This window comes from Palaemon carinicauda, chromosome 17 (assembly GCF_036898095.1).
Source record: "Palaemon carinicauda isolate YSFRI2023 chromosome 17, ASM3689809v2, whole genome shotgun sequence".
Classification (NCBI taxonomy): Eukaryota; Metazoa; Arthropoda; class Malacostraca; order Decapoda; family Palaemonidae; genus Palaemon; species Palaemon carinicauda.
Window position 1 is genome coordinate 37,996,296 of NC_090741.1, and position 22,500 is coordinate 38,018,795.

The following is a 22,500-nucleotide window of genomic DNA, read 5'->3' on the forward strand; positions in this document are numbered from 1 at the left end:
AACGACGTAGATTTAGAATTAACTAGTAGAATAGCAAAATTAGCCAACGATACTAAACTAAGCATAAATGCTGCGAACTTGGAATATGTAGAAGCCTTAAGAGAGGATCTAATGAAGCTAGGAGCATGGTTCAGAAAATGGCAAATGCTTTTAGAATTGTGGGAAATTTGAAGTTATGCACATACATTTTAGTAACCCACAATCAGATTACTTACTGCTGAGTAATGAAATAGAAAGTGTGGATCAGGAGGAAAATCTCGGTATTATTATCAGATAGGAATTGAAGTTCACCGAACAGCATAAAAGCTGAAAAGAAAGCACAAAAACTAATAGGTTACTTAAAGAGACTAATTCAAATGTAGAAACAAAAACATTGTACTACAGCTGTACACATCACTAATAAGACCCCATCTAGAACACGGAGTTCAATTCTGGGCACCAAGTGTTCAGAAAGATATAGGTAGACTGGAAGCAGTACAAGCTAGGGCCACCAACCTAGTTCCAACACTAAGGCAATTTGGATATAGATGGAGGATGGAACGTTTGAACTTATTTGATCTACAAACTCTATGCCTAAGGGGACAGGTAATAGAGGCATTAAAATTTTTTATAGGTATAACAAATATAGATTACAACATTCTATTCACACCTAGCACAAATCAGTCAAGAGGTAACGGATACAAACTGGAATTGAAAAGATACAACACCTCTCAATATGGCAATTTCTTTACATGCAAAATAGTAAATATTTTACTTGGAATAGACTTCCAGTGGATGTATTAAACAGTAACACGGTAAACGAGTTCAAGAATAAGTTAGACAAAATCATAAGAACTCTAAATGCTTAATTGTTCCGACACAGATACAAACCTTCGCTATTTATAGGGTATTACTTTCGGCAACGCTTAAAACCTGCCAAGACAATTTTAGTGAGAGATAATTACCCCATCCGCTAGTTAGCGGGAGGGGGTTGGGGTAGACTAGCTACCCCGCTCACTCACACCTGTCGGTTAAGTAACCACTTTTGCTTTTGGCTCGGTAGAGTGTGGAGGTGCCGTCTCTCTCTCTAGTTAAACAAACTGCCTTGACTTTATTACTTTTCCTTTTTCTTTTGTGTGTATCGGTGTGTGTTTGGTTATTGTCCTGCTATGCGGACATGTCCAGGGATTGAAGGCTGCCGCTGTGGCACCTTCATGTCGTCCGTGGAGACGAACCCACACCCTTTATGCCCGGCTTGCCGGGGAACTCGGTGTTCACGGGACAACACCTCTTCCGAGTGTAGGGAGTGGCCTGCCTCCCAGTGGGAAAGGTTTGCGTGTAAGAAGAAGAAGAAGTCTAAACGCAAATCTTCGCTTTCGGGGTCTTCCTCGAAATCGAAGAAATTGCGGGCTTCTGCTTCCTCTATGCCCAAAATCTCTTCCCGAAGCTAATCCTTGACCAGGCCCTTCCGGGGCACAGTCGAGCAGTAGCGCAGGGCTTGTGATTCCAGGTCAACCCTGTGGGATAGACGAAGGTGGCGGCTCCCCTAGTGAGTCAGCTCCTTATCTTCCCTCAGGGAGCGCCTGTTCTTTTCCAGACCTTGTTTCTTTATGGCCATCGCTGGGCATCGATGGTCCCCCAACAAAGGAAGTTCTCCTTGAACTCCTCCAAAGGGGAGCAGAGAGAAGGCGGTCATCTGCTTCCTCTGCGGAGGTCGATCCTCCTCTTCTGGGCGCAGGCGCTGTTGCCCGTCGGTCAGGCCGAGAGTCTGGTTCCGACGCTGAGGAGTTAGCTAACCCACCAGGGGCGGTGGCAGGGCTCTCTCCAAGGCAAGCTCCTCCTTCGGGGGGAACATATCTCTCGTTCGTGAGAGAAGATTGCCTCTGTGCATCGGCAATCTCCTTACGCTTTAGGTTCTCCTCCAGGGGTGGAAAGAGAACCTTGTTATAAGCGTAGTTCTCCTTCGGGTGAACTCTCCTCCCCTGCAGAGGAATTATCTGTAGACCTGGAGCTATTTATACAAATTGGCCCGCCACCCTGTCCCCCTAGAAGTCCTGCCAGAAAGCAAAAGTAGTTACTCAACCAACAGGTGTGAGTGAGCGGGGAAGCCAGTCTACCCCAACCCCCTGCTGCTAACTAGCGGATGGGGTAATTATCCCTCACTAAAATTGTCTCGTCTGGTTTTCAGCATTGCCGAAAGTAATACCCTATAAATAACTCCAGGTTTGTATGTTAGGAAAAATACAAATTATTTCCAAATTTGTTATTTTTCAATATTAAACTTAGCCGGTGATCATATAAGCTGTCAGCTCTGCTGCCCGACAGAAAAACCTAAGGACAAAATACGCCAGCGATCGCTATACAGGTGGGGGTGTACATCAACAGCGCCATCTGTCGAGCAGGTACTCAAGTACTCCATGCAAACACAGAACCAATTTTCTCTCTGTCGTGCCACTGGCAAGACCTACTAAATACGCTTTTACTAACTGGATTTGTTTTCACAACTATTTGGTGAAGTACACTATTCTAGTTTTGAGCTTTCGCTATGCAGGGGTTTTATCTTCATCTCAAAACTTGAACTCGTTTTGGATAGATTTAATTATGGTGACAAAGAGAGTATGGACTCTCTTTCACTTTTAAATGGCCGACCCTTCCCTTAGACGGAAGTGTGTTTAGGTTTTTAGTAATTTTGCTTAACACGTTATAGAGCTATATATTTTATATCTCTCCGCCTTTATTAGGCCTCTTCGATTAACTTTCCATTTATTATAAACATATAAAAATAAATTTTTATGTTTTGTTTATATGCGACCTTTCCTGATAGTAGGCTGTCCTAACTTGGAACCGAAGTTAATCAACGTTGAGCCCGTTATATCGTATTTAGCCTTTAAAGAATTTAAAACTTTTTAAATTTAATGTTTTATGAAAGAATTTCTTTGATAGTCTTCGTACTGTTTTCAAAGATGAACTAACGTTTAGTTTTTTAGACTACGCAGTTGTTGACGTTCAGGACGTTCAACATGCGCTCTATCGTTACGATAGAGAGAGAGTGTATCACGGTTTCACTTTGCAGTAAGAGTAAATCGATTCTGACGTTTCGTTCATTCTTTCTTAGCTTAAATGGTTTAAATTCTAAATTAAAGGAACTTTTTATTTGGAAAACCTTTCAGTTTTTTCCTTTAGCCAAATAACATGTTTTTTTGACGATATATAATTGGGCTCTTCTCTCAGGTGCGAAATCAAGAGAGAAAGAGAGAGAGAGATAGAGACGGAGGGAGAGAGAGGAGAAAAAACGTTCCGTTCAAGCGGGTAACGTTGTTCTCGTGTTACTCTCCTCCCTAGTCGCTGTACGGGGAAGAAGGTAAAACGTTTCTAGGGTTTTATTCTTGTCCCCAGGCTATGTGCGGTGAGAGATTGTAAACGTAGTTTATTTGAACTAGTGTTTAGTCTCTTTCCCAGCCACTGAATTCTTTATCTTTATATATGTTTTCTGTTTTTGCTAGTATTAATGAGCTGCATTATACGACTGTTTTCGCAATTACTACCTTTAAATGAAGGGTAGAATTGCGTGTTTCAGGTAGAAATCAGTAAAAGTTTCGATTTCAGTGAAATAAGTGCAAAACAGAAAATCGAAGTGATAAAGTGATATGCGCAAAGTGTTACAGTGTTGCGTCCGAGGGTTCATCTGTTCGTGCCTGTCGTTCACCTAGTCCGGGACCTCTTGCAAGCTCCCAAGCCCAGGGGAGAAGTAATGTCGAACGACTTATGGGTTCGTCAGGCCTTGATCAACGAACAGACGTTTCCCTCCGTGGTTTCGGGCGTATCTACCCAAGATCGCCCCACCCACACAAAGACGAGAGAGCCCATTTACTTCTCGTCTGCGGAAGAGGTTTCTCGTAAGAAACCATGGACCAAGGTCTCGCAGCTTATTAAGCGCAAGTCGGTCCCTTCCGCGCAAGTCCAACGGCCCAGTTGTAGCCACTGGGTCAGTTCGGACTCGCTGCAGTCTTCCGACGACTGCTCACCTCCTAAGAGAGGCAAAGCGGTACCGCAACAGGCAGTAACACCGTCTGTTGCCGCACCTGCTACTGTAGACCCTAAGTGGTCTTTGCTGCAGACCATGCAGACACAGTTAACATCTTTAATGCAGGACTTTCGTGCGGAGAAGGTTGACGCTGCACCCGTTAGCCTACAACCAACCACGGTTGTGCGTTCAGTTGACGCTGAGGCTACCTTCTCCCGCACTCCAGCTGTGAGAGTCCCGCCACCCATGCGCAGTGTACCCTGCCAGCCGCATGTTGACGTTCAGCGACGCACGGAACCCTCCGTTGACGTTCGCGAGTTACAACAACAACCTAAGTTGTTTTGTTTTGACGCGGTGCGTCAACCTCCGCATTCTAGAGTTGTTTTGACTGCTCAGTATAGACAGTCAAAGCAGTCTCGAGTGAACACTGTATGTCCTCACGCACCTGTTGTGGTTGACAGTTCAGTTGTTGACAGTTCACAGACTGTCAAGCAGTTACATGACGTTGCCTTCTGGTCTGCTACTAATGCACCAGTGCTGTATGTCCTCACGCACCTGTTGTGGTTGACAGTTCAGTTGTTGACAGTTCACAGACTGTCAAGCAGTTACATGACGTTGCCTTCTGGTCTGCTACTAATGCACCAGTGAGAGACTCACTGAGATAACCTAGCTTTTATCGGACAAGGTTCCTGTAGATGAGAAAGTGCTGTTCTCCCTCCTACTGATATTCCTTTGAGGACTCTGTCATTTGGAGAGGAGCCTTAAGCTGCTTAGCCTCCTATGGACTTTAATTAAATCATGATGATTTTTTAAGGATCTTCGTCCGGATCTTGTAACTGCTGCTCCTCGTTCGCCTAAACGTCAGAACTTACACTAGGCCTAGCTACTTCGAAGCCGTTGTTGTTAAGCTAGTGCTCTCTCGCTCTCCTAGAGAGCGTTACGTTGGCTAGGCGACTGGTTTTTGCACCAGGAGGAGTTTTAGGGATACAGCCTTTGATTTTCCTTCTTTTAAACTGGCTTATAGAGCGAGAGTCTGATAGGACACGAGAGAAGTTCTCGGCTTGGGAGTTCATGCCTCTGCCCAGATAAACTTCTCAATTCTGGTAGACTCGCCCTGGCGCCTAGCCAGGAGACGCTCCAAGTTGTTTACAGGTCAACTTCTCAACTTTTGTCGAGCCTTTGAAGTTTTGCTGTACTATTATGTCACACATAACAAGGCTTCCAGGGATGGTAAATGGTTCCGCCTCAGTCGCTAACCCCGTCTGTTGCCACACCTGCTCCCGTAGACCCTAATGGGCTTTGCTGCAAGACATGCAGTCCAAGCTTGTGTCCTTGATAGAGGACTTAAATGTGGAGAAGAACCTTCTGGCCAACAACCTTCCAACCGGTTGGTTGTGCGCCCTGTTGACGCTGAGGTATCCTACTCGCGTCTGCCAGTTGAGGTGGTTCCTCCACCGATGCGACCCAGTGTGGGTTGCCAGTCGCACGTTGACGTTAAGCGACGCTCGGAGGTGGTTGTTGACGTTCAGTGTGTCACTAGGAAGACGTTCAACAACCAGCAGAGGTGACTTGTTGTGACGCAGTGCGTCAACCTCAGCAACCCGGTAGGGTGTTGACTGCACAACCCAGACAGTCTAGACAGTTTCGGGTTGACGCTGTACTTCCTCGCGCACCCATGGTTGTTGACAGTTCACAGACTGTGCAGCAGTGCCATGATATTGCGTCCGGCTCCGTCACGCATCCACCAGTGCGACCGGATTCAGCGAGTCAGACGTTGCCCACTCCATTGCCGTTTCCTCATCAGTTTCGGATGAGGAACCCTCTGATGAGGACGTTGCTGAACAAGACGATCAACCCCCAGCCCTGCTATCCATCCAGAAGATGCTGAAGAAGGAACGCTGCCCAGTCAGGCTGTGGATGAGTCTGGTAGGGACACTGTCATCCGTGGATCAATTTGTGTCACTAGGAAGACTACACCTCCGTCCTCTTCTATACCATCTAGCTTTTCACTGGAAAAAGGACAAGACGCTAGAAGCGGTCTCGATCCCGGTTTCCGGAAAGATAAAGTCTTGTCTGACTTGGTGAAAGGACTATATCAACCTTAGAGAGGGTCTTCCCCTGACTGTTCAGACTCCCAACCACGTTCTCTTCTCGGACGCATCGGACGTAGGCTGGGGTGCGACATTAGACGGTAGGGAATGCTCGGGATTATGGAACTCGAGTCAAAGGACAATGCATTTCAACTGCAAGGAGCTACTGGCAGTACGTCTGACCTGGAAAAGCTTCAGGTCTCTCCTTCAAGGCAAAGTGGTGGAGGTGAACTCGGACAACACCACGGCTTTGGCGTACATCTCCAAGCAAGGAGGGACCTACTCTCTGACATTGTACGAGATCGCAAGGGACCTCCTCACCTGGTCAAAAGGTCTAGACATTTCACTAGTAACGAGGTTCATCCAAGGCAACTTGAATGTCATGGCAGATTGTCTCAGTCGGAAGGGACAAATAATTCCAACAGAATGGACCCTCCACAAGGATGTATACAAGAGACTTTGGGCCACCTGGGGCCAGCCAACCATAGATCTCTTCGCAACCTCGATGACCAAGAGGCTCCCAATATTTTGCTCACCAATCCCGGACCCAGCAGCAGTTCATATAGATGCCCCTCTACTAGATTGGTCACATCTAGATCTATATGCATTCCCTCCGTTCAAGATTGTCAACAAGGTACTGCAGAAGTTCGCCTCTCACGAAGGGACAAGGTTGACGCTAGTTGCTTCCCTCTGGCCCGCGAGAGAATGGCTCACCGAGGTACTTCGATGGCTAGTAGACGTTCCCAGAACACTTCCCCTAAGGGTGGACCTTCTACGTCAGCCACGCGTAAAGAAGGTACACCAAGGCCTCCACGCTCTTCGTCTGACTGCCTTCAGACTATCGAAAGACTCTCGAGAGCTAGAGGCTTTTCGAAGGAGGCAACCAGAGCGATTGCTAGAGCAAGGAGAACATCCACCCTTAGAGTTTACCAATCGAAGTGGGAAATCTTCCGAAACTGGTGCAAGTCAGTATCCGTATCCTCGACCAGTACCTCTGTAACTCAAATAGCTGACTTTCTCTTATATCTGAGGAAAGAACGATCTCTTTCAGCTCCCACTATCAAGGGTTACAGAAGCATGTTGGCATCAGTCTTCCGTCACAGAGGCTTAGATCTTTCCAACAATAAAGATCTACAGGACCTCCTTAAGTCTTTTGAGACCACGAAGGAGCGTCGTTTGGTTACACCTGGTTGGAATTTAGACATGGTACTAAGATTCCTTATGTCAGACAGGTTCGAGCCACTACAATCAGCCTCCTTTAAAGATCTCACCTTTAAGACTCTTTTCCTGATATGCTTAGCCACAGCTAAAAGAGTCAGTGAGATTCATGCCTTTAGCAAGAACATCGGATTCTCATCCGAAACGGCTACATGTTCTACAACTTGGTTTTCTAGCCAAACACGAGCTGCCTTCTCGGCCTTGACCAATATCGTTCGTTATTCCAAACTTATCGTATGGTTGGAAATGAACTAGAAAGAGTCTTATGTCCTGTAAGAGCTCTTAAGTTCTATTTAAAAACCTTTACGAGGCCCGTCTGAAGCTTTATGGTGTTCAGTTAAGAATCCATCTTTGCCTATGTCAAAGAATGCTTTATCCTATTTTATCAGACTGTTAATATGAGAAGCTCATTCCCATCTGAATGAGGAAGACCAAGCTTTGCTGAAGGTAAGGACACACGAAGTTAGAGCTGTCGCAACTTCCGTGGCCTTTAAACAAAATAGATCTCTGCAAAGTATAATCGACGCAACCTATTGGAAAAGCAAATCAGTGTTCGCGTCTTTTTATCTTAAGAATGTCCAGTCTCTTTACGAGAACTGCTACACTCTGGGACCATTCGTAGCAACGAGTGCAGTAGTGGGTGAGGGCTCAACCACTACAATTCCCTAATTCCATAACCTTTTTAAGCTTTCTCTTGAAATGTTTTATTATTGTTTTTGGGTTGTCCGGAAGGCTAAGAAGTCTTTCGCATCCTACTTGATTTGGCGGGTGGTCAAAGTCATTTCTTGAGAAGCGCCTAGATTAGAGGTTTTGATGAGGTCCTGTTGTATGGGTTGCAACCCTTGATACTTCAGATCCTAGGGGTCGCTCAGCATCCTAAGAGGATCGCGAGGCTCCGTAAGGAAGACGTACTTAAAAAGGCAGAGTAATTGTTCAAGTCGACTTCCTTACCAGGTACTTATTTATTTTATGTTTGTTATTTTGAATAACTGCTAAAATGAAATACAAAATACTTAGCTCATAATAATGTAAACATGTAATGCTGGTCTCTACCCACCCCCCTGGGTGTGAATCAGCTTATATGATCACCGGCTAAGTTTAATATTGAAAAATGTTATTTTTATTAATAAAATAAATTTTTGAATATACTTACCCGGTGATCATATATTAAAGGACCCTCCCTTCCTCCCCAATAGAGACCCAGTGGACCGAGAAGAAAATTGGTTCTGTGTTTGCATGGAGTACTTGAGTACCTGCTCGACAGATGGCGCTGTTGATGTACACCCCCACCTGTATAGCGATCGCTGGCGTATTTTGTCCTTAGGTTTTTCTGTCGGGCAGCAGAGCTGACAGCTTATATGATCACCGGGTAAGTATATTCAAAAATTTATTTTATTAATAAAAATAACATAGTTAATTGCTACCAAAGAGCAAATGGAGTATCCGCGGATGGATTAAAAAGTCTTGGAGACATTCAAAATCCTTGTAACACACTCTCTCTCTCTCTCTCTCTCTCTCTCTCTCTCTCTCTCTCTCTCTCTCTCTCTCTCTCTCTCTCTCTCTCTCTCTCTCTCTCTCTCAGTATTAGGAGATAATTATGGTCAAATAGCTTCTCTTATTATATTATAGAATTGGCTAATTTTCAATAGGCTGTTAGCCTACAAAAACCTACTGATACCTTCCCCATTATCCCCCATCGGGAGTTTTACAAACATTTTTATCATCTGCCATTAATGTTAAGAAAGATTTTCCTGTTTATTAGCCGTTATTTATGCAACATGATGTTACCACCTAGTTAGCATTTGGATGCGAGATCTCGTTCACATTTCATATTATAAGAGACCTCCCAATCCTTAGGGGGATAGTGCCCCCAGGAATCTTTGCAGCATTACTAGTAATCTTTACAGCATTATTAGGAATCTTTGCAGTGTTACTAGGAATCTCTGCAGTATTATTAGGAATCTTTGCAGCATTATTAGGAATCTTTGCAGTGTTACTAGGAATCTCTGCAGTATTACAAGGAATCTTTACAGCAATACTAGGAATCTTTGCAGCATTTCTAGGAATCTTTGCAGCATTTCTAGGAATCTTTTCAGCATTTCTAGGAAAGCTTTGCAGCATTTCTACATATTTTTGCAGCAATTCTAGGAATCTTTACAGCATTACTAGGAATCCTTGCAGTATAACTAGTAATCTTTACAGTATTACTAGGGATCTTTGTAGCATTACTAGGAATCTTTGCAGCAATTCTAGGAATCTTTCCTGCATTACTAGGAATCTTTGCAGCTTCATTTTGCCCTTGGCTTAACCCTTTCTTTTAGCCCTCTGCTTTCCGCCGTGTTCTATCTCCCATCTTGTTGTTTGAACCCTTTTAACTTTTACTTCATAATACTGTACAAGCATAGACGTTCCCCTAGTTTATCCTCCTCTGCAGTGACTAGCCTCCCAGGTCCCAGTGCTGGACCATATAAGACAAATTCTATCAGTTCAGTAGTGCGCCTTGTTGATGTATGCACTGTATTGTCACTGATAATGGTAAAAGCATGAAAGGCATCAGATGATATAAAAGTTACTGATCCCATACCCCTTTTCCTCCTTGCTGCCTTGCACAGTTTGTTCAGGAAAAGTGAAGTAATCATCAGATTCATTGCTGAGGATCCTCAGGAAGCATCATCCGTATAGTAAGATCACTTTTTTATTTGATAAAAAAAAAAAAGACTCTAATTTGGAAGGACTTGGGAGGAACCTGTAAGGGGGAGAAAATCAAGAGGGTGATAGAAAATTAGATGACGAGATAAGGTGAAGGATGATATGGAGAGAAGGTTTGGTGGAAGAGGATGCCTTCGATCAAAGGCATTGGAGAGGATGCATCAGGCAACCAGCCCCTTAATGTAGGGTTAATGGTGGGGAAGAAGAAGAAAGACTTAAATTTGAAATCATCCCTAGATCTCAAAAGAGGCATGTGTCTGATTTATGGATTTGCATGGAAAAGCATCTTTTTCAATATTAAACTTAGCCGGTGATTATATAAGCTGCAGCTCTGCTGCCCGACAGAAAAACCTACGGTCAAAATACGCCAGCGATCGCTATGCAGGTAGGGGGTGTACATCAACAGCGCCATCTGTCGAGCAGGTACTCAAGTACTCCATGTAAACACAGAATCAATTTTCTCTCTGTCGTGCCACCGGCAAGACCTACTAAATTCGCTGTTGCTTACTGGATTGGTTTTCACAGATTTTGGTGAAGTACACATTTCTAGTTATTAGCTTTCGCTTTGCAGAGGTTATCTTCAATACATCCTTGCTTTCTTTTATTGATTTTGGATTATTTGTTGAGGACTTTGGATAGATTTTGAATTCCCCTTTGACTAATTCAAGATGGCTGACCCTTCTCAAGTCCTTAAATACAGAAAGTGTAGTGCTAGGGACTGTTCAAGGCGTCTTCCGAAGGCCTCTATCGATCCTCACACCGTTTGTTCCAATTGTCGGGATAAAGCCTGTCAATTGGAAGATCGATGTGAGGAATGTGTTGGGCTTTCGGAATTCGATTTTCTCGAATTCCTGAAATATTCACGTAGGCTAGAGAGAGATAGAGTCAGGAGAAGTTCATCTCGCTCCGTTGATTTTTCCTCTCCTCATGCCCCACAACCTTTTCCTTCCCCTGTAGTGGTTGCTCCTGATCCCCCTTCTAGCACTCAACAACCTTCGATGGCAGATATGATGCGTGCCATCCAGGCTCTGGGTGAGAGAGTCGAGTCATTGGCGAGTGACCGTAACCAACTCATGGCAGACGTCAAGGAGTTGAAGGGTAAGAGTGCAGTGGGTAGTGACAAAGTGAGTGCCAGTGTTGTGGAAAGTGTTGTGGATAGTGTTGCGTTTGAGGGTTCGTCTGTTCGTGCCTGTCGTCCTCCTAGTCCGGGACCTCTTGCAAGCTCCCAAGCCCAGGGGAGAAGCAATGTCGTACGACCAAAGGGTTCGAGAGGCTTTAATCAGCGAACAGACGTTCCCTCCGTGGTTTCGGACGTATCTATCCAAGATCGTCCCACCCACAAGAAGACGAGAGAGCCCATTTATTCCTCGTCTGCGGAAGATGTTTCTCGGAAGAAACAATGGACCAAGGTCTCACGGCCTCTTAAACGCAAGTCGGTCCCTTCCGCGCAAGTCCAACGGCCCAGTTGTAGCCACTGGGTCAGTTCGGACTCGCTGCAGTCTTCCGATGACTGCACACCTCCTAAGAGAGGCAAAGCGGTACCGCAGCAGGCAGTAACACCGTCTGTTGCCGCACCTGCTACTGTAGACCCTAAGTGGTCTTTGCTGCAGACCATGCAGACTCAGTTGACGTCTTTAATGCAGGACTTTCGTGCGGAGAAGGTTGACGCTGCACCAACCGCTAGCCTACAACCACCTACGGTTGTGCGTCCAGTGGACGCTGAGGCTACCTTCTCCCGCACTCCAGCTGTGAGAGTCCCGCCACCCATGCGCTGCCAGCCGCATGTTGACGTTCAGCGACGCACGGAACCCTCCGTTGACGTCCGCGAGTTACAACAACAACCTAAGTTGTTTTGTTTTGACGCTGTGCGTCAACTTCCGCAACCCAGTGTGGTTACCTCTACTCGCCCACAGCAGACTAGACAGTCAGGAGTAGACGCTTTGCGCCCCCGCTCTGCTATGGTAGTTGCCAGCTCACAGACTGGGTAACAGTTCCATGACGTTGCGTCCGGTGCAGTCACGCATGCACCCGTGCTGCCGGACTCAGTTGACCAGCCAACTCCTACTCCTTTGCCGCTTCCTCCTCAGTATTCAGATGATGGACTCTCTGATGATGACGACGCTGCACACATTGACGACCCGCATACGGACTTCGACGAACCCAAGACCACGCCTCCCTCCTTGGACTTTAGAAAAGTTCTTGCACTGTTCAGGGAGATGTATCCTGATCAGTTTGTTTCTGCGGCCCCACGCTCACCTCCATCTGAGTTCGCTTTAGGCACGCAGTCATCCGCGCCTGCCTTTACGAAGCTCGTCCTCGCCCGCTCGTCTAAGAGAGCTTTAAGAGTGTTGGGAGAATGGTTGCAGTCCAAAAAGCACCTTGGGAAGACAGCATTCACGTTTCCCCCTGCGAAACTCTCTTCCAGATCGAGCGTCTGGTATGCCACGGGAGAAGTTCTCGGCTTGGGAGTTCCTGCCTCTGCCCAGGGCGACTTCTCAAGCCTAGTAGACTCTCCCCGCAGGCTAGCCATGAGACGCTCCAAGATTTGTTGGACTCCTTCAGACTTAGACCATCTGATGAAAGGAGTGTTCAGAGCCTTCGAGGTTTTTAACTTTTTGGACTGGTGTATGGGAGCGTTGAGCAGGAAGATCTCCCCTTCTGACAAGGATACTTCCATGCTCATTATGTCCTGCATGGACAAGGCCATACGGGACGGTTCCAGTGAGCTTGCGGCTTCGTTCGTTTCCGGGGTCCTCAAGAAACGGGAAAACCTTTGCTCCTTCTTGTCAGCCGGAGTTGATATAGGAGATTGCTGCCTCCTTGATTCAAAAAGACACGCATGACCTGGTTGCGTCATCTGCTCGCAAAGCCACCCCTTTGCCTACCGTGTCTAGACCCAGGATGGACACTCCAGCGTCCAGGTTCATTCCGCCCTTTCGTGGCAGAGCCTCCAGCAGAGGAGGTGCTCGTGCCGAAGGGAGACGCGGAATTAAGAAGAAAGGTACCAAGTCCTTTAAGGGCAGAGTCTGACTGCCACATTCTTCAGACAGCAGTGGGAGCCAGACTCAAGAACTTCTAGCAGTCCTGGGAGAAAAGGGGCGCAGATGCTCAATCTGTGAAGTTGCTCAGAGAAGGGTACAAGATCCCGTTTTTACGCAAACCCCCTCTAGCAACGTCGCCCATCGACCTCTCTCCCAGGTACAGAGAGGAGGACAAGAGACAAGCTTTGAAGCAAGAGGTGTCCCTCTTACTAGAAAAGGGAGCGGTAGTCAAAGTCCGGGACCATCAATCCCCGGGCTTCTACAACCGTCTCTTCTTAGTGGTAAAGAAGACAGGAGGGTGGAGACCGGTGCTAGACGTCAGTGCTCTGAATGTCTTTGTCACAAAGCAGACGTTCGCCATGGAGACGACAAAGTCTGTGCTAGCAGCGGTCAGGAAGGAAGACTGGATGGTCTCTTTAGACCTAAGGGACGCTTACTTTCACGTCCCCATCCACCCAGATTCCCAACCTTATCTAAGGTTCGTTTACGGGAAGGTTGTCTACCAATTTCAAGCCCTGTGCTTTGGCCTAAGCACGGCTCCTCTTGTCTTTACGAAACTGATGAGGAATATTGCCAAATTCCTGCATTTAGCGGACATCAGAGCCTCCCTCTATTTGGACGACTGGCTTCGAAGAGCTGCTTCCAGTCGTCGCTGTCTGGAGAATCTAAAGTGGACTCTAGATCTGACCAAGGAATTGGGTCTCCTGGTCAATATGGAAAAGTCCCAACTGGTCCCATCCCAAACTATAGTGTACTTAGGGATGGAGATTCACAGTCAAGCTTTTCGGGCTTTTCCGTCGGCCCCCAGAACAAGTCAAGCCCAAGGATGCATCCAGAACATGCTAAAGAAGGACCGATGTTCAGTCAGACAGTGGATGAGTCTGATAGGGACGCTTTCATCCCTGGCACAGTTCATCGCGTTAGGGAGACTGCACCTCCGTCCCCTTCAATTTCACCTAGCTGTGCACTGGAAAAAGGACAAGACGCTAGAAGCGGTCTCGATTCCATTTCCGAGAAGATGAAGTCATCACTGACTTGGTGGAAGGACAACATCCACCTCAGAGAGGGTCTGCCCCTAGCTGTTCAGACCCCCAACCACGTTCTCTTCTCGGACGCATCGGACACGGGCTGGGGTGCGACATTAGACGGTCGGGAATGCTCGGGATCTTGGAACTCGAATCAAAGAACGTTTCATATCAACTGCAAGGAGCTACTGGCAGTTCATCTGGCCTTGAAAAGCTTCAAGTCCCTCCTTCTAGGCAAGGTGGTGGAGGTGAACTCAGACAACACCACGGCCTTGGCGTACATCTCCAAACAAGGAGGGACCCATTCTATGACGTTGTACGAGATCGCAAGGGACCTCCTCACTTGGTCAAGAGATCTAAACCTTTCTCTAGTAACAAGGTTCATTCAAGGCGACATGAATGTCATGGCGGACTGCCTCAGTCGGAAGGGTCAAATCATCCCAACAGAATGGACCCTACACAAGGATGTGTGCAAGAGACTATGGGCCACATGGGGCCAACCTACCATAGATCTCTTTGCAACCTCGAGGACCAAGAGGCTCCCAAATTATTGCTCGCCAATCCCGGACCCAGCAGCAGTTCATATAGATGCCTTTCTACTGGATTGGTCCCATCTAGACCTTTATGCATTCCCCCCGTTCAAGATTGTCAACAAGGTACTGCAGAAGTTCGCCTCTCACGAAGGGACAAGGTTGACGTTAGTTGCTCCCCTCTGGCCCGCGAGAGAATGGTTCACCGAGGTACTTCAATGGCTGGTGGACGTTCCCAGAACTCTTCCTCTAAGAGTGGACCTTCTACGTCAGCCACACGTAAAGAAGGTACACCCAAGCCTCCACGCTCTTCGTCTGACTGCCTTCAGACTATCGAAAGACTCTCGAGAGCTAGAGGCTTTTCGAAGGAGGCAGCCAGGGCGATTGCTAGAGCAAGGAGGACATCCACTCTTAGAGTCTACCAGTCGAAGTGGGAAGTATTCCGAAGCTGGTGCAAGTCGGTATCAGTATCCTCAACCAGTACCTCTGTAACCCAAATAGCTGACTTCCTATTATACCTGAGGAAGGAAAGATCTCTTTCAGCTCCCACAATCAAAGGTTACAGAAGCATGTTGGCAACAGTCTTCCGTCACAGAGGCTTAGATCTTTCCAACAACAAAGATCTACAGGACCTCCTTAAGTCTTTTGAGACCTCGAAGGAGCGTCGTTTGGCTACACCAGGTTGGAATTTAGACGTGGTACTAAGATTCCTTATGTCAGAAAGGTTCGAGCCACTACAATCAGCCTCCTTTAAAGATCTCACTTTAAAGACTCTTTTCCTCGTCTGCTTAGCAACAGCTAAAAGAGTCAGTGAGATACACGCCTTCAGCAGGAACATCGGATTTTCATCTGAAACGGCTACATGTTCTTTACAGCTTGGTTTTCTAGCCAAAAACGAACTACCTTCTCGTCCTTGGGCGAAATCGTTCGATATTCCAAGCCTTTCTAATTTGGTTGGAAATGAACTAGAAAGAGTCTTATGCCCTGTTAGAGCTCTTAAGTTCTATTTAAGACGAACTAAACCTTTACGAGGACAGTCAGAAGCTTTATGGTGTGCTATTAAGAAACCTTCTTTACCTATGTCAAAGAATGCAGTTTCCTATTATATCAGACTGTTGATACGAGAGGCTCATTCCCATCTGAATGAGGAAGACCATGCTTTGCTGAAGGTAAGGACACATGAAGTTAGAGCTGTCGCAACTTCAGTGGCCTTTAAACAAAATAGATCTCTGCAGAGTATAATGGACGCAACCTATTGGAGAAGCAAGTCAGTGTTCGCGTCTTTTTATCTTAAAGATGTCCAGTCTCTTTACGAGAACTGCTACACCCTGGGACCATTCGTAGCAGCGAGTGCAGTAGTGGGTGAGGGCTCAACCACTACATTCCCCTAATTCCATAACCTTTTTTAATCTTTCTCTTGAAATGTTTTTTATTGTTGTTTTTGGGTTGTCCGGAAGGCTAAGAAGCCTTTCGCATCCTGGTTGATTTGGCGGGTGGTCAAATTCTTTTCTTGAGAAGCGCCTAGATTAGAGGTTTTGATGAGGTCCTTTAGTATGGGTGGCAACCCTTGATACTTCAGCTCCTAGGAGTCGCTCAGCATCCTAAGAGGATCGCGAGGCTCAGTAAGGAAGACGTACTTAAAAAGGCAGAGTAATTGTTCAAGTCGACTTCCTTACCAGGTACTTATTTATTTTATGTTTGTTATTTTGAATAACTGCTTAAATGAAATACAAAATACTTAGCTCATAATAATGTAACACGTAATGCTGGTCTCTACCCACCCCCTTGGGTGTGAATCAGCTTATATAATCACCGGCTAAGTTTAATATTGAAAAATGTTATTTTTATTAATAAAATAAATTTTTGAATATACTTACCCGGTGATTATATATTAAAGGACCCTCCCTTCCTCCCCAATAGAGACCCAGTGGACCGAGGAGAAAATTGGTTCTGTGTTTACATGGAGTACTTGAGTACCTGCTCGACAGATGGCGCTGTTGATGTACACCCCCTACCTGCATAGCGATCGCTGGCGTATTTTGACCGTTGGTTTTTCTGTCGGGCAGCAGAGCTGCAGCTTATATAATCAGCGGGTAAGTATATTCAAAAATTTATTTTATTAATAAAAATAACATATTTATTCAAATTCAGAAGTACAAGGTAATTTTGATATGGGTATTGGTATTGCAGAAACTTTTATGATTTTGTCAATGTGAATTCTCACTTGCATATTGGATTGATATTCATGTGATTACTTTTATTCCAACAGTGTGAGCCTACTCTCCTCCCTGAGCCAAATCACGTTATGCTGAACCACATGTATGCCTTGAGCATCAGAGACGGAATGATGGTTCTGTCCACATCTCACCGTTACCGCAAGAAGTGTGTTACAACCCTTATTTACAGACCCATTGAATAGGCAGTGCATTTTGAAGGTAAATTTAATAAAGTATCTTTATTTGGGATATGTACAGTACAGTATTATCATAATTATTGTTTATGATATTTATAATTATGTGAAAAACTAGAAAGGCCATTTACTTTCTTAACAAGCTTTAACAAGAGAATATGTGCATGTTAAGAAATAAAACCAGAATGAAGAGAATTAGAATTCTGTATCGTTAATTTCTGTACATATGAAATAAGGAGTCCAGTTATAGATCAATATAAAGTATGATACATAATTTTTAAATAAATCTTCAACATACTGTATTATATTGTATTATATAGTATTTAATAGAAGGAAAGGTCTTATTTGTAATAATTTTGAAAGTTGCTTTGCATCCCTTTCAGATAGAGGCTACGGGCTTAGTGTTATGTGCCATGTGTTGGAGATGGCTCAAACCATTTTGCTGTGGATACTGTGTTAAGAAACTCATTGCTTGTTGCTAAGGTTGAGAGTCCTTCAGGCCTTGATGGCTGAAAAGTGATGTAGTAATGTATTAAACTCCTTCAACTAATGAAAGGTATTCCAACGTGCTGAGGCGGGCCACAAATTTATTGACATTGTAACGGCCACATATCGTCTTGTAGGGTTTTAGGTGCTTTTCCAAAGCCGTTCAATTTGTCAAAAGGTTTTGCAAAAAATTTCTATCCTAAGCGATGGTTAGGGAACCGTATTGTAATAGAGGTAGCCTTTATATTCAAGAAATATAGTGCCTTTTTTCTTGGCCTATACTATTACTGTACTTCTAATTCTTACTAATCCAATTTTTTTCACCTCTCCTGTCAGCCTAATGATGGGAAAAAATTTTAGCTTTTAAATATGTTTGAACTTTTTTTCACCATCTTTAACGTAATGAAGCTTATGGTTAATGTGGAGCGTAATTCAGATGAGTTGACTGAGACTTAAGGAAGTATTATCGTAATATCGTAAATTTTTAGAAGTATGATCCCACATGATTTTTTGTGCACAAGGATAATGATATGCAGTGAAAATGCGCAATTTTGAAGTGACAGACAAGGCATCACGAGTCTCTTCATTTTGAATTTCTTGCCAAAGCAGGAATAATTAATGATTTGTCACAGAAGGTAGTTTGTTTTGTGATTTTTTGCAATTTTTATACAGTCTAGTATATAGATTTTATTATGTTTTGATAATACAGTATTATTTTACAGATATGATTTGCTTAGTAGCCTGGAGCTATCAGTGTGGAAGTTTATTGCGCAAATTGTTTTTCTATTAATCATGTAAAAGTCCTCATTTCCTTTCGTAGCTTGATACTTTAAATCCTAAGACTGCCTCGTCTATCAACAAAAATGAGACGGTGTACATGAAAGATTACACTATTCCTTCTTTTTTAATCCTTTGTGCCTGTACTTCACAGGCTGGTGTTGTACATTAACAGGGGCATTGTGATAGTCCTAGAAGTCACACTTAACATTTTATATTCTTCAAGTGAATGCCTAGGAAGACTGTATATAGGGAAAAGACACATGCATATAAAACAAACATTTTTAATACTAGAGTATGTCTGGGTACAAAAGTTTTACTCTGTTTTAAAATGTTTGTGTTTATATGTATGTGCCTTATACATAGGAAATTATAGTTATATATATATGTATATATTATATACACATTGAAGCTACCCAACCCCCATTCATTAAAAATATATCTGTTGTTTGGGTTACAATCCCCACCACTTGGCTAGTTCGTCATGGACTCGGTCACTTGAGTTCAAGAGCTGGGTGATGCTAGTAGCATGGTAACTCAATACAAGCGGTGTTAACACTCAGTCACAAAGGTACACTCTTGCAGAACAGACTGTACCCTGCTGTCAGTCTTTTTAATTTTTTAAATTTCAGTTTCAAAAGAATGCTTCTACTAAATCATTCACTTTTTATCTTCCCTTTGTATATAAAATTGTCTATTGGGCATACAGTATTTACATGTAACTTACACCATATATCAAAATGCAGTTAAATTGACTATAGAGTATCTCATACAGCACCTAGCTATACTGTATTAAGTGTAAAATACTGAATTCATCTACAGTATTTAAAAGCAGGGGAAAATATGTATATACAAAGTATTGCACTATTTTATTAAGATTTACTACAGTTGAAGAAAAGGTACCCACTTTGTAACCTGTCAAATACAACAAAAGCAGGTAAATCACATAGATAGAAAAGATTAAACCAGCGTTTCCTAGAATATATAATTAGTTAAAACAGATTATCATAAGTAACCCAAGCCATTGTTTATTAGATCATTAATTTTTGCAGTTATTTAAATAATTTTAGTACTGTAATTCATGAAGAATTGTGCTTGGATAGAGCTTTTTATCATTGTGTTTTGGTTTTTTGAATAATGTATGTTTCTGTTTATTTTTTATTTATTTTTTTTTGCAATGTGTATACATCAAACACAAGTTGAAATAGTGCCGCTGTATATTTCTGTGACAACATCTTTTGTTGCAGAAAAAAATAAAAAGACAAACGCTACTCAAGTTTCATTGTCCCACTTTTTTCAGTTTGCTTTGTCTTATATGGTAGATTTTACTACCAATTGTAAAGTGAAGTAACTTGGCCACACACCACGGGGTCACAGTCAGAAGCAGAATTGATGAAGAAAGGCTAAGAAATCCTTGTGGCAGGTGGTAAGTGAGCAAATGGAACAGAAGGTAAGCAATAAACTGTTTGCCAAAGGGATAATCATCAGTACAACTCTTTTAGTGCACTGTAGGCCTTATTTAAGGGTCTTTCCTTTCTTCAACCTTGCTGTGTAGCTTCTAATTAGTATTTCTAGGAGATTCATATGGCTTTGTCCTCGAAAATCTAACTGCGTTGACGTCTATATTTTAAAAATTTCTCGTTTTCCCTCACCATTGACAACCCACCCAAGTACAATGACGAGACAATCGATTGGCTGATGAATGGAACAAATTTTGAAATGAAATATATTAATTTTAAAACAATCTACAAAACTTCTGAATATTAAATATTATTAATTATTTCAATCTAAACACATGATCTGTATTACAAAACCCCATCCTTAGCTAACAAGGATAGTGAGGTTACAGACACTACAAGAAACTATCGAATTTGAGCTTTACTTGAACCCCAGTCCAGCAGATTGCCAGGCAGGGACAATTTTTAATTGTATTCCTGACAAATGAAAGTCTTGAAAGTTTGGGCTCATATTAGGAATGCTATTACTTCTCTTAATTTTAGTAAGAATCTGTCTTGGGAAAAGGTTGTAACAGCAAGTACTGCTCCAGGAGGTATGTTTTGAGGGCGCTGTACGCTATTGAGGTGTCCCCTTGCTCACAAAACCAATCTGAGATTTCCGGGAAAGTGTCCTTGGGGATCGCCACAATAATAAAGTCTGCCAGTGAAAACGTTGTAGTGATTGTGCAATAAGTGAAAGTGGTGTTGTAACTAGTGATGTTAATCTTTTGGAAGCAGTGGTGTATCAAATCTTATTTTGCCACGCATTATTAAAATGAAGCCTGGTTTTTTTATAAAAGTTGAGCTTTAGGTCCTTTGGTAGTGGTAAGTGATGTGGTAACGTAATTGGGATATGTTATTTTGAATAATTGGTATTGGTTAATGTACCTCTAATTTAATGTCCTTTTTATTGCTCTAATAGTTATATTAGGCTTTCCCAATCTGGAGTAGAGTTCTTGCAAAAGAGGAGGGTTTTTCTCTAGTTTTTGTTGACTCTAATATATAGTACATTTAAGGTAAGAAAGAGTTTGGGTTTTTAATAATCATTAATTTGGTTTGTCTCTTTCCCTCACTTTCCCTCCTGCTAAATGTGGAATGAAGCTCAGGTAAGTTTCAGCGAAATAAATAGGATTGTAATAATAAAATTTATTATTTATGTACTCACTTGAGGTTCATATTTCCCCCCCCCCGCTACTTATTGATTAAGTTTCGATTTTGTAAACTGAAGAATGGGTCACACTTCTTGCCAGACAACACAATCCATACAGCAATTATATACTTGGGGTGTTGGTAATGGAGAGTGAGGGGAAACGAGAAAATGTTAAGAGATAGACGTCGACATGAGGGTAACTTTTCGAGGGTAAAGCAATATGAACCTCAGATGAGCATATGAATAATTTTATAATTAGAATTATATTTTTCCCCTGGTTTCACCTTAAGATTGAATGGCTTTCCACCCCCCACCCCAGCACTCGGATGTAGTGTTTAAAATCAATAAATCCATTCTCATACCCCGCCAAAGTCCTATCAAAATGGTGTTCAAATTACAGAGTTAATGAGCAGAGCCATTATGACTTTGTATATGCATAGTTATGACTGTTCATGCCTAAATTGATTTGTAGAATCCTATTAGTTTGAAGCCAAAGGAGGGAAAAATTTATTATGATTAGCAAAAGAGTGTTGGAAAATCCTTTAAAAGATACTTTATAAAAGCATTCTTTAGGCTTGCAATAAAGCATAATTGAATTGCTTTTAAAAGGTATTATTCTATTGAAGCCTTCCATTAACTTCCAACAGATGATGACAAAATTGATTTTGAAGAATAACTTGTCTCTGGAAGCATTCAAACAGCTTTCAACAAAATATAAAGTTATTATTTTCACCTATACATTTTCTTTGCAAAAATTATTTAAATTTCAGGATTAAGTAACAAAAATATTTAGGAAGAATCATATTTCCAACCATGCTAACATCTTGCGGCAAAGTATAATCAAATTAGTTGAAATATATATAGGTGCTGTATTTTACTTATACTCAGATGTGTTAATTCATAGAAAGAGAGTCTTATGACACATACAGAGGATGAATTAGTCAATCAGGATATAGACATTTCCTGCTAAGGAAATGAATAATGTGAAGAGGTTCTTTTGGTTTATAGGATGCTGTTCACAAAAAATTTTCAAAATCTGCAGTTATATTTCATTCAAGTACTCTTGCTAAAATTAATTATAATGTTTCTTTTATCCTTTTTTTTTCTAAAGTCATTCTCTAAAAGTGTAATGTAGCCTATTTGATGAGTTAGTTGATGAATTTTTTTTTTCAAATTAGTCATTTTTTGGCATATAAAAGCCTAAATTTATAGAGATAAGAAAATATAAAAAATTATGAAAATAATGAAAAAATATATTGTAGATTTCTGTATCTACTGAGTTTTCCAGCTACCACGGTGATGTCTTAGAATGTAACACCTATACTAGTTGAGGGATTACTTTGTGTGTATATATAGGATATATATATATATATATATATATATATATATATATATATATATATATATATATATATATATGCCTCCTGTGGCCCACCCCCTCTCCTGTATTATAATCCTGTGAGACATCAAAGAGGTGGAGCTGGGTGGAGAGTGACTGCTCCCCGCACTCTAGTTTTGGGGTGTTTGAATGTGCGTGGATGTAGTACGATAGAGAATAAAAGATG

The 22,500-nt window shown here is 42.8% G+C and overlaps 2 protein-coding genes across 2 annotated transcripts in view; one reads left to right on the forward strand and one right to left on the reverse strand.

Moving 5' to 3' along the window:
- The window catches only part of LOC137656680 (5'-AMP-activated protein kinase subunit beta-1-like), a 108,212-nt gene extending 88,652 nt beyond the window's left edge, over positions 1-19,560 (forward strand). Inside the window, exons 6-7 of the mRNA XM_068390867.1 lie at positions 16,886-17,051; positions 17,410-19,560. Of these exons, the coding sequence (XP_068246968.1) occupies positions 16,886-17,035 (150 nt within the window). The 3' untranslated portion in view covers positions 17,036-17,051; positions 17,410-19,560. The remainder of the gene's footprint in view (positions 1-16,885; positions 17,052-17,409) is intronic.
- The window catches only part of LOC137656682 (zinc finger protein 91-like), a 430,152-nt gene that overhangs the window by 259,143 nt on the left and 148,509 nt on the right, over positions 1-22,500 (reverse strand). The window lies entirely within an intron of this gene.